A 14,743-nucleotide genomic window follows, 5' to 3' on the forward strand; every position below is an offset into this window, starting at 1 on the left:
TCCAAATCTCCCCATCCAACAACCCTCTACTCTCCAACACCTTCCTTCATTGACCAACCAATGAGGATGCACCAAACATCCGTCCTTCATTCGAAAACTTGAGTCAAGCTTACGATAGACAAGACCTTCGAACCTCGAACCCACCAAGAAATCGGATTTGAACCTTCAAAATCGGTGGGCCACAAGCTATCTACAACACATCTGGATTGTCCAATGGCTTCAAAACGAAGGAAATCACATCCATTTCAAATTTACCATTGTAGGGTCGTCATCTTCTTCATTTAAACCTACACCGGAGAATTATGTTAATGACTAGATCTTTAATCTCATAACACCATACATGAGGCCCATCTTATCAATGGATATCCAAACATTCAAATTGGACGTGTGAAAACCGGAAACTAGTCGAAACCTATCAAATAAAACCGTCCGCATTCTAACTCACTGCCGCATTCCCTTATGCTAACCCGACTCCGGAACTTCTTTTTAAAAACCTACTCACATCAAGAATCCCTACCGAAATCCCTAAAAAGAGATCATCGTAGAGAAGAATCCGTGAGAGAGAGAGAGATTGAGAAAGAAAACTTCTTCAAGAAGCGGTAAAGTGTAACCACCGAGTAGACGCGAATTCTCCGTCGAGTCACACCACTATTCACCGAGTTTGGGTTGATCTCGAACCACCACACAGGCCCTTTCGTAACAAACTCTTAAGGTTAGTTACCTTCTAAACAGTTAAATCCAACATAGCCTCATTGCACTAAAACACCATGCGCATTGTTTTTCCATTTGAGCCTCATTATGTTGTTTCCTTCAAAAATCAAGCCAGGGGAGAAAATCCTAAAAGATTTAAAAGAATTGACTTGTACTCGATTGTACATAAGAAAACCCCATCAACTAGAGCCCTCAAACGCAACCGAGATGCACCTAATAAAACCAACAGAGTCGAGTCAAGTGAGAGCTCGAATTGAATCTTGTATTAATCCACGAAAAGTCGTCAAAGCATCAGATCATACTGCATTACATCAAGTGGGTTATCTTTCTGACTTGTAAATTCCACGTTTAAACGATACATTAAGCTTAGATACTTTTATTTTTCCACGTGATGTGTAGAATGCCTTGTTTTCAATCCATATTAATATGCTACTTAAATTCCGATATCTCAGCATTAATCTTGAAGACTATTATGGAATGGATGTGAATGTGTGCAAATGTATTTTATTATGCTGAACTCATAGATATATTTAATCTCTGACTACTAGAACTGCTAAAATGAGAATTTACGTTAAATGTTGTACTTGGATGGATGTTAAAAACAAAACACGGGTGCTCTGCCTTGGGTGATTCCCGAAAAGATTAGCACACACGGGTGCTCTGGCTTGGGCTATTCCCTAAAAGATTATCACATGGTACTCTGCCTCAGGTCGTTCCCTAAAAGATTATCACACAGTGCTCTCTGCCTTGGTTCGTTCCCTAAAAGATTAATTACGTGGATGCTCTACCCTGGTTTACTCCTAAAAGATTATGAAGATTCGTTACAAATGTATTCAATGCTTTTGTGAAATTATGAATGTTAATTATTTATGGGATTGGTAATCTATTTCTTGTGATGATTTTCCTATTTATATTATTGGGCTTGTATTTTGTACGAACTTGGAAATTCCAAGTTGAGAACGATGTGATCCCACTTAGTTGTTATGCTCATCGTATTCTAAAATATTTCAGGTACCAGGCTGAAAATTTTCAAAGATGCATGATGCTATTATTGAGTTGATTTTACTTTAAACGTAGTTAATCAGATCTTTAAAGTTTTAGGCTAGTGCATTTTTATTCAAGGTTGATGTAAGGATAGATGAAATTACTAAAACACATTTCATTTTACATTCGGTTATTGAATTCAAGTATTGATGAACTAAGAATCTATGTGGATTGTTTTGTGCTTAGAATATTGTTGGTTTGTTGGAATGATAATTTTGGTATGTTGGAATAGAAAGGGTTGTGTAGACACAATTAATATACAATTTTTATATCTCACGGGCTTGGGATTCCGGTCCGAGTCGCTCTACTCAGGCAACCGAATTTCGGGGCGTGACACAGCCCCTTGACATGAAAGGTAGCTGCAATATCCCCAATAGAAGCTATTTGCATCAACCATGCAAGGCTTCAATTCAAATAGCTTCTATTGGGGATACTGCAGCTACCTTTGACCATTGTGATAATGCACCAGTTGCACAATTATGCAATAGAGCAAACAGCTAGAGTATATGATTGCATACTTGATCAATAAGTAGGCATTTGCGAATGGAAAACCATGTATGTGCACTTCACATATTGAGATGTATTTGGGTCACATGTCCACTCATGTCTAAAAAATGCATTAGAAAATTTTATACTGCTGTTTTTGTGGCTGTAATCAGTGTTCGAATTATCTCCGATATTATCTTTATCTCCAGCTCAGCGATACCGATAACACTGGTAGCGATACCGATAATGCTGGTAGTATCAGAAACTCCAGATATTAACAATGTATTGCTAAGTATCGCCAACATATCGATATTGCTAATGTAATCGTCAATATTTCCAATTATGTAAATTCTAGGTGTCACTTGTATTGCCAATGCATCAATATTGCCAATGTATCGCCAATATTTTTTACTATGTAAATTCTAGGTAATGCTTATATCATAAGTGTATCGACGATATTTCAATAATATCGCCAACGTATTCATATCATCAGAATTTTGTTTATTAGAAGAATTTGTATTCCAATTTTCTTTTCAAGGGCACATGGTTGTATGTAGTGTTCAATTTGTCATTGATAATATTAATAATATCTTGATATTATCGATATCGCAACATGCGCGATATTGAAACCACAATCTTTCATTTCCTTTCCAATTGTTGATGATTTCTTGGTGAAATATCATGTGTTGTTGATATTTTGCAATATCAATGGATGTTTGGATGAAAGGTTGGATGGTTAAATAGGCTGGATGGGATGGTTGGACTGATTTCTTACAACAACATATGCTTTTAAGGCCCCATTAAATGGAAACTTGTTATGTATGCTTTCTTTTTACAATTTTTTTATTTCTAAATATGCAAATATGTACATTTTAACTTCTCCTGAAGTTTCGCTGAAAATTCCACCGTTTTCCCATGTTTCCTCGCATTTCCGGTTATCAACGATATTATTGGCAATATCAATATTATTTCTGTATCACTGGCCAGCGAAACTTGTAGCGATACCGATACTTCGAACACTGGCTGTAATAGCTCTATGAGGGCCGATACAAATATTTATTCGCTGTCATTATCATCATCTAAGCCTTGCCCCAATTACATGAATCTTTTTCCACCATTCTGTTCAGATTCACGTGGGAAGTTATGGCATAAATTTGACACCGGCTGCCAACCTGACAAAACCCTCATTTATCTAGCTTGGGACCAACGATGAGAGTACAACATTCCCGAAGGCGCAATGTAATAGGCTATTACACAAGTTGATTACAATCAAGCATTGTATAATAGTCTATTATATCCAGTGTTTTCAGTAGCGTTGTAGCGTATGCTACGCAAAAACACTACGTAGTGTACGCAAGTAGCGTAATTCCCTGGTAAGCATAAGCTACAGGGTATGTAGTGTAAGCTACAGTGCACGTAGCGTAGTGTATAGCATGGATAGCGTAAGCTACCTAAAATCTCATTTTTTTTAAATGTTTTTTTTTTCCTATTTTAGTTTAACACCTATTTTAAAATGGTGATGACTTATACCTATGACACATGGCACTACATTAAACTAATCCGGACCAATCAAATTGTCGTCCATATCATAGATAGAGCACTTAGAACAATCCGGACCAACCAAATTGTGGTCTATATCATGCATTTGTGGTGTTTCAATAAATAAATAAAAAAGAAGTCACACTTAGAAATGTCTAAAGGCAAAGAGACAGAGAGAGAGAGAGAGAGAGAGATTTTGCATGGAAATAAGTGGTTGATGATCCAGATTCGTAGTCAAGAACTCGTAGAAATTATGCATTTTGTAAATTTTATCATATTTTTTATTATTTTAATTAAAAATATTAAGGATTGTGTAGCTTACGCTACACGTTATTTAAAACATTGATTACATCTTACAATCAACAAGTTGATTACAATCAATGAGTTACACACGTACACATGCATACGCATATATTCAGTGTCTATATTTTGACATAAACACGCACGCACAAACGCACGTGCACATATAGTCACTACCTATATTTTCACCAATGTTTTAAATATCGACAATATCGGCCGATATATCCCACAATATATCTTGTATCCCACCCGTGCGATATGAAACGCACAGGTAGTGCCAATATATCTCATATGTTCGATCCGTTGAGCATTTTCAAATTTCAATCCCTTTTTTGTTGAAATTATGTTAAATCAGTGTCAAATGGTTACAAATTCATCGGTTCTTCATGTTTTGCATGAAAAGTCAAGAAGTTAGAGCTTTGATTTCTATATCCATTGGTTCTTCATGTTCTCCACATTTTTTTTCGAAATTTTACTTCAACCAGTTGTCAATTGAGACTAGTTTCGAAGTATTTAGGAGTATTTGATGAAATGATCATCACATATACAAGTTCAAAATTTAAGTTAGGTGGTCTTATTTGGGGAAAATTGAAGACAATTTGAAATTTCCCCAATTTCTCTCAAATTGCTTGCAATATTGCACTCCAAACATGAAATCAAGCATGTGTGAGGGCTGATCTATTGATTTGTCAAGTCCTTGCCAATTTTTGGAAAATAAAATCATTTTTAATAAAAAAATATTATTTTTTTTCGAAATTTTCCTTCAACCAATTGTCAATTGAGAATAATTTCAAAGTATTTAGGAGTGTTTGATGAAATGATCATCACATACATTTTAAATGTTATACATTCAATTTAAATATAGTTGCATTAAGTCGGTCAGACAACATGTGGCTTAGGACCCTATACAAAGGAAACCTATTATGTGCACTTCTTTTTTGAGATGTTATAATTTAAAAGAGTGGATTAAGGTCTTTTTAACAATCCTTGAAATTTCATTGAAAAATTCAACCATTTCCCAATGTTTCCCCATGTTTCCAAAAAAGTGCATAAAATTACCCAATACACACGATATGTCCCGTGCGATAACCGATACGTATCTGTATCCCAAGGGTGCGGTACGTAACGCGATACCGATATTTCAAACACTGATTTTCACACAAACACAGACGCCCACACCAACACACACGCATACGCATATAATCCCTGTCTATATTTTCATGCACGCATGCATGCATATTCACTTTCTCACACAAAATACTTTATCTGATCCCCAGCTACATGCAATGTCAAAGTATTAATAAACATGAATCCATACTACCAAACACTTCTACAAGATGGACAAAAATATAAACCATTATGTCTTCCTGATAGAAGTAAAAAAGGACATGAAACCAAGAAAATTATATATTCATACGCACAGATAGAGAAGATAATCAGAAAGAAAGAAAATAAGGAAATCAAATACATACAACACTGTAAATTGTTGTCGCAAGCTAACGTCATGTCACGATTGCCCGCATCGCCAAGAAAATCACGATTTTCCACAAAAGGTGCCAGAGAAGCATCTCCAAAGTTCCAATCTATCAAGTCTGCTGTGGGGGGTTTCCTCCTAAAGGTCATCTCAATACATTCCATGTGATTTTTTCCTGTGCTGACATCTGTTCTCAATGTCCTTTTGGAACCAGATGAAAAGATTTTCATGTCTGCTTCTCTGCTTTTATTGTTCTCAATTTGCAGTTCATTGGCATTAAATGTATAATTTGGCTCTGTGTGCTTCCCGGAAGGCATATCAAGAACACCCTCTGTATCAACATGACCCTCTTTCTCTTTGTTGTCAATGTAATTGTCTTTAACGAAGCTCACACTCTCAGCAGGAACATTCATGAAACAGCTCGGAGGAACAGTATGCAGTTGGTGAAATCCTCCACTGACAGCTCTGTCCTCATCGTATTTCAACACTGCACCATTAAGTAACAATTCAGGTTCATGACTGCAGACATCAGACTCTACAAGTTTCGAGGAACTCAAATATGACTCCACTTTAACTTCACAGCATTCACCAAAGCCTGAATATTTTGTGAGGCCTAGCTCTGAGTTGAAGCATTCTGGTACCTCCACAGATTCCTCGACCAACCGGGATGGACCCGTGATGGCAAAGCCTTCTGATTCAGCAGAAGTTCCAATGCTTTCTCTATCCCTCCAATTATCATTAAAACCAAAATTCTCATTCGAAAATGCATCAACCTGCAATGACCTAGCAGTGCAGGACGGGAAAGGTAATTTTCCATACCTGGGAAAGTTATAAATAGCAGGTTTAAGTCTAGAACCCTCAGAAGCAGCCCCTGATCTGCAAGTTGCAGCACCTGAGTTTCTCTCTTGAACAGCTGATCCATGGTCAGTGAGATCAGTCAGTAATGATTTAACATGAGTTGTTTCAACGGAGATGATAGGTGGTACAACACTCTGCGATGCATGATGCACTGGACTAAAACATGCCTCCTCATTTCGTTCCTTTGCAGAAACCATCTTCTTAATTTTATGTCTTCCATATTCAGATGGATCAACCCGGTAGCAGCGTTTTCTCCTCATTAAATCCCTTACAGAACACCCAGTTAGTGTCTTTCCTTCCTTTAGACCAGAAAATTCAGCCTCTACATTGATCATAGAAGCATCATTTCCAGCCGATGAACTAGCATCAGTGCCATTTCTCACCTCATCAGAACATGTCTCGTTAGAATTCAGAGAAGACTCTGAATCTTCATGCACCTTTTTCTTCATAAAGAAGGGCAGAGAGCCCCATAATTGTTTATTGCTTCTGTGTTTGCCATGGCCTGTACTGGTATCTTCCATTACTGAATGCAGAGAAGACCGACCGACCTCATTGTTCGTCTCAACTTCAGATGAATTACCCATCTGAGCAGTAGTTATTGGATCATCAAATGAGCCATCTACTTGAGGAATAGTATTCTCTGTTGAAACTCTGACTGAATGCGCATGATAATCAGAACGTGGGGCCTGCTCCTCAACCTCAACCGAGTCAAGAATGTCTTGACATTCTTGCTGGGATTCACTCTCATAATCCAAATGTGCTTTCTCCAGAACTTTATCTATGGTTGTCATGGGCAACAGAGGACTCAAAATAGCCTCATGAATAAGCTCATCATCAGTGCTTAAATCCTCCATAGCTTGAGAAGAGGCAAGCCACCTTAGAATCCCAAGGGCCTCACAATCGGCCACCTGCAAAACCATAGCGTAACGATGGTCCAAGAAATATAGTAATGCCATGAGAGAAGTTGAATGAGAACCTACACAAATGCAGGTCAATGGTCACTCTGAGAGAGTGAACTAAAAAAAAAAAAAAAAACATCAATGATACCAAGCAACCGTATTAAGAATAAGATCCAAGACAGAGGACACAGATAATACTAGGATATGAATCAATAACAGCCTTAACTTTATTTAAGAAAAATCTCCAGAATAACTGAATAACACTCGGGCAGATAGAAAAGTGGTGCTGGAAACACCTGCCATCAAACGAAAGACTTGCAACATTAACTCTTTAGAAATTATAAGGCTTACAATATGGTGTCTGTTTCTATGAACATCTTTGGATCTTGGTTACAGTAGATACTGGACCCAGCCCGTGCCAGCAAATATCAAATCCAGAGGAAAAATAGGTTACTAGATGTGTTGCCAGCTAGGTTGTAGAAAGAAATCAAATATTCCATTCAAGAGAAGAAGGTAACACCCCATATATATACCTGATGTATGTGGAAAGAAGATAATGAAAAAGCATGCGCGCATGTGTAGATACACAAGGTATGTGTGTCAGTCTGTGCACAATACTATGTGCTTAAAATGGTAATACATTTATTACTTAATAAATATACTAAATATAAAAAGAAGATAGTTCCTTGTTTAGTCCAAACAAATAGACAGGTAGAACCATCTAAGAAGTGCTACCTTGAACCTGGGCCTCAGGAGCAGATTCACATAGACCCCACTCAGACAAGTCCTTGAGATACAGATATTGAGAAAATATGTATACTGTAAGTTATGGTGAAAAAATTAAAATAAACGGCAAGAGAAACCAAAAGTCACTTCTGGGGGCATCAGTTTATGATGGACAATACGTATCACTCAAGTAATCACAAGCTAAGTAACTTTGGTTGTGCACAAGAAATGTGAGCATTACATACCAAGATAGTCGCACAAAAGCATGATACATTACCTTTGGATTTGAGGTTTCAGGAATTTGAGTAACCATATCCTCAACAATTGGTGATAATCCATCGAATCCGTCCATCTGGTCTGAAGGTTTTGCATCATCACCCTCTTCAGACAATGATCCCCGTTCTGATGCAGATCCAATTTTAGTTTCTTCTTTCAGGCACTTCACGGATTCTCCATGAGAATTGCTGGATTTAACATGCTCCTCGAGTGCATGTAAATCACCCGAATCAGCTAAAGATCTTATAGATTTCACAAACTTCCCATCCTCCTCATATAGACTAACTTGAGAAAATGAGTTTTGTGCTTTCATGCATAAGTCCAAGAGTGCAGTTTTAAACTCAAGCCCATGTGAGAAAGTTCTCAATACATTTTCTGGAGTTGGCTTGCTGCAATCTGGAGATTTCACCATCTCATGCATTCCCGTCCTTTCATACTCCTCCTGAATAAAGAAGGTAAAATCAACTCCAAGGGATGGAAAAAAAAGTAAAAAAGAATCCCACATACAACATATAGAGCAGTAAAACAAAATTAACAAAAAAATACCTCCCAAATTGGCACAAGTGACTGAACCATTTTCACCTCTGATCTAGTCTGAGAAAGGGACGTATACATTTTACATTGCTGATTTAGAATTTCTGCAAGTCAAACCATGATAGAAACCAATCAGCTTTGACCTTGTGAAGAATGGATGCAGGAACTTGTGCAGCACATTAAGCCAATACACACCATCCACACTTGCATCTCCCTCAAGCTCACATGTACTTTGACGTCTGATCAGGTGCATCCCCTGATCCAGTGAACAATCATGCCCAGTAGCTGATGGCCACATCCAACCACTTGGGATTGTGGAAGAAAGCCAAACAGCTGGATTTTGACATGCCTCACTATTTGAATCTGCCTAAAAAAAAGATGCAGCAACATCACGATATAAATCAAATATGAGAAAATCTATGCTATAACAACATCACAGCAATACTAGATACTTAATTCCAATAATTTTCTGTTCAAAAAACCAACCTGGAAGCTGCCAGATTCCCTTGGGAATTCCTCAGTGTCATGTCTACATTGGTTTCTGTACTGGTTGCTGTGACGGACTGCTCTTGGGCTTAAGTTAACAGGTAATGGATGACGGAACTTCACCTTGGATAAATGTATGAGGCCCATTCCATACAAGTTGTAGTCAACCTAAAAAATTTCATTGTGAAAAGAATGAATGTTTGGATTCAAAAGAAGAAGATGGTAGACAGATAAAGCATTTTTAGTAAACCACATAAAAAGTAAACTGAGTAAAGGATGCAGAAAATGAGTAATAGCTCAATGGAAAGGTGCTATGTCATTACGAACAATATTAGATTGGTTAAAACTTAAAAGTGACAAAGTTGGCAATTAAATGAACCATAAGATGAATGACTATCTAAAAAGAAGAGAAGAAAAAAAAAAGTGAATGACTACAACAAGAGAGTGATCATTAAGGATAACCATTCCTGTGATTGAGCAGATTTACCAAAGTGGTACTGCAGGCATGCAACTATACCATATTTTAATAATGTATCGACTAACCGTAAAACATAAACAGTTCATTACCAAAAACTGGAGAAGATAGGGGAAATGCGATTCATAAGGCTGGAAACTTTTATTTAGCACAGCACCACCCTGCAAAATAACCCACAGTCTCAAAAAAGAAAGCTACGTACTACAGGCAACGTTAACAATCCAAAAGATGAAAAACTACAAAATTTTGCTGATATCAGAAGAGGAGGAACTCCAACATAAGAAACACTTCGTGAATAATACCTTCACCAAATCAGTGATTTCTTTATTTACTGAACATCCAACCTATTCTTAACTATCATGGGATTAAACTTATGAGCCATACTGCGAAACTTTGGGACAAAGTGACTGGCAAAGGCTATGGCATGAGATGAATGTATCAGAAATCAATTTGGTATCATGCGTGGGAGGCCTCCCACTAAAGCTATTTTCCTACTTAGAAAACTAATGAAGAAATATAGGAAGAGGAGGAAGGATCTCCACATGGTCTTTATTCACTTAGAGAAAGCATACGATAGGGTCCCTAGAGAGTTAATCCAGTGGGTGTTGGGAAAAAAAGGAGTCTCGAGAGGATATATTGCATTGTTAAGAATATGCATGAGAGAATGGTAACAAATGTGAGGACCACTAGTGGAGAGACAAGTGAGTTCCCCATTACTGTAGGTTTACACCAAGGGTCAGCACTGAGCCCATATCTTTTCGCATTGGTTATGGATATTGTTCGAATATCCCTGATATTATCAAAATATCCCCAATGTTATCCGTATCTCCAGCTCGGCGATACCAATAACATTGGTAGCGATATCGATAACACTGGTAGTATTAAAATTTTCAGGCATTGGCAATATATTGCTAATTATCGCCAATATATCAATATCGCCAATATTTTCGATTGTGTAAATTCCAGGTGTCACTTATATTGCCAATATTTTCGATTGTGTAAATTCCAGGTGTCGCTTGTATTGCCAATGCATCAGCAATATTTCGATAATATCACCAATGCATCGGTATGCCCAAAAATATATTTATTAAAAGAAATTCATTTTAATTTTTTTAATGGGCGCATGGTTGTATGCACTATTCAATTTGTTGACGATAATATCGATAATATCGTGATATTATCGTTATCGCAACATGGGCAATATCGAGACCACAATCTTTCGTTTCCTTTTTGGTTGTCAACAATTTCTTGGCAAAATATCATGTATTGTCAATATTTTGAAATATCGAATGCATGTTTAGATGGAAAGTTGGATAGTCGGATTGATAGATGGGATGGTTGGACTAATTTCTTATGATAGCACATGCTTTTAGGCACCAATTAAATGGAAATTTATTATGTATACATTCTTTTTGCAATTTTTTTATTCCTAAATACGTATATACATGTATTTTAGCACCTCCTAAAGTTTCACTAAAAGATTCCATCATTTTCCTGCATTTTCGGTTATCGGCGATATTATCGGTGATATTGATATTGTTTTTGTATCCCCAGCCAGCGAAACCTATAGCAATCCCAATCCTTCGAACACCAGTTATGGACGGGTTAACAACGCATTTGCATGAAGAGATCCCACAATGTATGTTATTTGTAGATGACATAGTTTTGATTGACAAGACGAGGGAGGGCATAAATACAAAGCTAGATTTATGAAGGGATGCTTTAAAACCTAAAGGATTTTAAATTAGTCGGACAAACAAAGTATATGGAGTGCAATTTTAGTAATAAGGGTGAAAATGATAAATTAGTTAAGACTGTTGACCAAGAAGTTTCCCAAAATGACCATTTTCTATACTTTGGGTCAATATTCACAAGACTTGAGAGATTGAAAAGGATGTTGCCCATAGAATTCAAGCTAGGTGGAAGAAATAGAGATGTGATTCTAGAGTTTATTTTTTTCTGATCATCACGTACCATTCAAACTGAAAGGGAAATCATATAGGATAGCAATGAGACCAGCCATGCTTTATGGGACAGAATGTTGAGCAAAGCAACGTGTTCATAGAATGAACATAGCTAAAATGAGGATGTTGCGATGAATGAGTGGCAAGATGAGGAAGGACATAATTAGAATTGAATGCATTTAAGGGAACTTAGGAGTAGCACCAATAGGTAATAAGATGGGGGAATGTAGACTTAAATGATTTGGTCATGTGCAACAGAGACCAAGAACCGAGACGGTTAGGAGTGAGTTGGTACAAGTTGAAGGCTCTTAAAGCACAAGAGAAAGGCCCAAAAGGACATGGATGGAGGTAGTAAGAGAAGCCTTGATGAACTATAGTCTAACTAAAGGTCTGGCCTTTGATGGAGTGGAATGGCGAAACAGGATTCATGTAGCCAACCCCAATTAATTGGTATAAGGCTTAGATGATGATGATGATGATGATGATGATGAAAGTTTTATACAATATAGAGGACATCCAATCCATAAGGTTGTGTAAAAAGTCTCTATTGGTTGATATATCAAGAGATATAAGTGAAGTTGAATTCTCTAGTGGTATTGGAGGATATTACACCCAACAGCACGGTCCTTGTAGCCTATTCAAAGGCCAGCAAGGTTGCTGATGCAAGACATGAAAATTAAATATGATATGCGAGATTTCAGGCTTAAGATCACGTTAGTTCAGAAACAATTACACAAATTTCATATCCCACATGAAAGTCCAAACATTCAATTAAGAGGAATCTATACGGGTCCAGGCCTACACCTGATAGGGCTGGATCAATAAAAATTATGAACCAAACAATACTCAAAAATAAGAAATAATCATCCCACACATGCATAGTAATCAGTCCCTAATCCAAGGGATTCACCAATTTCAAATCAAGGAACCCTATGGTAAGAAAATGGGCATAAAATTGGAGATTTGAGTAATTTAGGGTTAGGTTTAGGGATTTTGGGTGAAAGTAGAGTGAAAGAGAGGAGAGACACGAACCAAAGAAGTACTGCACGTGTGGACAACAACAATGGCCCAGACGCACGTGCATATGATCTCGGTCGCAGGTGTGTGGGGCCCACTATTCAGAAAAAAGTCACCTTGGCCCTGGTCGGCCAGGGATGGACTCCAAAACCCCCAAATCTCAGCTCGATCCGATGTACAATTTGTGCGTGGTGCTCCGTCGAAGTTTCAACCCTCCTGTAGGGCCAGATTCTAAAATTCTGCTGTGGGAAGGAGAATTGCTGCAATAGATGATTGATTCGAAGTTTAGATGATGGGGTGAGATGAGAAGAAGGGATAGTAGAAGATGAGTAGTAGATATGGCGATGGATGGGGGTGAATCGGGATAGATGTGGCTTCGCACCACGGTAATTAACCCTTCGATAAAGGGAGGGCTTCGCACCCAATTAGGCTTCACAACTCAGAGAGTAGAAAAACGCAGAATTTTTATTAATCTTCAATTTATTTAAAAAAAACTACAAGGGGTGCCTATTTATAAGAAAACCCTATACCCCAAAACTCGCGCCATGTGCACAACCTATTACTTGGTGATGAAGTAAACCAAAATAAAAACTAATCAAAGATATCTAAAGCGCCCATGATGTTCTAAATAACATTAATAAGCAAAACCTAAAATATGAAATCAATCTGACTAGTGGGTCACGATCATGAGATCCCATGATGGGCTTTTCTTGACTAACGGGCCCACTCTTTTGAATCAAAACTTCATCTTCTAGGTAGGAGGCCCTCCTTGGACGTCGTCATCGATCCAGATCAACAGTGTGGCCCTCCTTCTGGCGTACGTGCGTAGGGGGGGCGGCGTGAGTGCGCATGTGCGCGTGATGTCTCCATCAGTTGATGTACAAAGAGTTAAGAATAGATTTGGATTCTTTTCTTGTTATTTTTAATTCGTCTCTATTTGTAATTCAAGATAAAATAGGAAGGCCATGTGGACCAATAGGGCTTTGCTCTAGCCTTGTTGCATTAAATATGTATTTTGCAAAGGCTATATGAATACATAGCCATGTGCATGAACTAGATTAAAGGAAGTCTTTAATTTATTTAATTTAGTTAATCTTGATTCCCACGATATGTTTCAATTCTAGCGGTGTGAGTCCCTAAAAACACATTTGGTCTGATGCCTTATAGTTTGTGTGAAGAGAGAATCCACAAAGCTACCTTTGGATTCCGGTTTTCTTTGATTTTGCTGAAGTTGGACTGAATTAGAGATGGCGGGTCGCCTCCCACTTTGTGGTTTCTTTATTTCCCTTTTGGTTTTAATTAAATTAGTCATCATTCAAGAAACATATGGTAGCTTCCTGGAGAAGATTAGAAATTATGATTGGTACGGGTTTCACATTGGTTTGATTTAGTTTTAGCTCTTCAAGTGCTGCATCAAGACGCACACTGTCAAAATGGAAATAAAGCCAAGGACCAAAGCTGCACAAGGTGCCAAACAATAACCAAGAACACAACAATAGCTAGCTCGAGATTGTGTACCAAAAGCAAAGTAGCAGCACGAGCAACTTCATGGGGATAATATCTTTGATGTCTGTTAAGGCATTCCAAGATTAGGTTCTTGACTAATCTGAGAGGAAATACAAAAAATATAAATATGTTCTTGAGCTAGCGAGTGTGAACATTGAATGCCAAGAACATCACTTTGTATAGCCACTAGAAATTATATAAACCGGCTAAGGAACTGGGACTTTGCATGCAAGATCATTTTAAGCCTTCAATGTGACAAATATAATAGTCAGAAAGTGAATATTGAACAGAAAGAACATTACATGTGTACCTATAGAGAATATATAAATTGGCCAACTGGGAACAAGTTCATATTAAGTCCCCAATTAATGAAAAGAATGTATGTGGCATTTGGTAAACATTATCATAAATTACAAAAACATTCTAAATTGGAGACTTCTCAACAAAC

The 14,743-nt window shown here is 37.6% G+C and overlaps 1 protein-coding gene across 5 annotated transcripts in view; it reads right to left on the minus strand.

The window, feature by feature from the left end:
- LOC131231593 (DNA polymerase zeta catalytic subunit) overlaps nucleotides 1-14,743 on the minus strand; it is a 62,297-nt gene that overhangs the window by 32,632 nt on the left and 14,922 nt on the right. For 3 of the 5 annotated variants that reach the window (XM_058227841.1, XM_058227839.1, XM_058227842.1), the window contains 7 exons: nucleotides 14,308-14,350; nucleotides 9,901-9,969; nucleotides 9,334-9,501; nucleotides 9,043-9,214; nucleotides 8,860-8,951; nucleotides 8,315-8,755; nucleotides 5,553-7,320 (listed from right to left, as the gene is read on the minus strand). In XM_058227841.1, coding sequence (XP_058083824.1) covers nucleotides 5,553-7,320; nucleotides 8,315-8,755; nucleotides 8,860-8,951; nucleotides 9,043-9,214; nucleotides 9,334-9,501; nucleotides 9,901-9,969; nucleotides 14,308-14,350 — 2,753 coding nt within the window. Of the gene's footprint in view, nucleotides 1-5,552; nucleotides 7,321-8,314; nucleotides 8,756-8,859; nucleotides 8,952-9,042; nucleotides 9,215-9,333; nucleotides 9,502-9,900; nucleotides 9,970-14,307; nucleotides 14,396-14,743 lie in introns of all 5 variants that reach the window. The other 2 variants (XM_058227843.1, XM_058227840.1) reach the window with 2 other exon arrangements.

Source organism: Magnolia sinica, chromosome 17 (assembly GCF_029962835.1).
Source record: "Magnolia sinica isolate HGM2019 chromosome 17, MsV1, whole genome shotgun sequence".
NCBI lineage: Eukaryota > Viridiplantae > Streptophyta > Magnoliopsida > Magnoliales > Magnoliaceae > Magnolia > Magnolia sinica.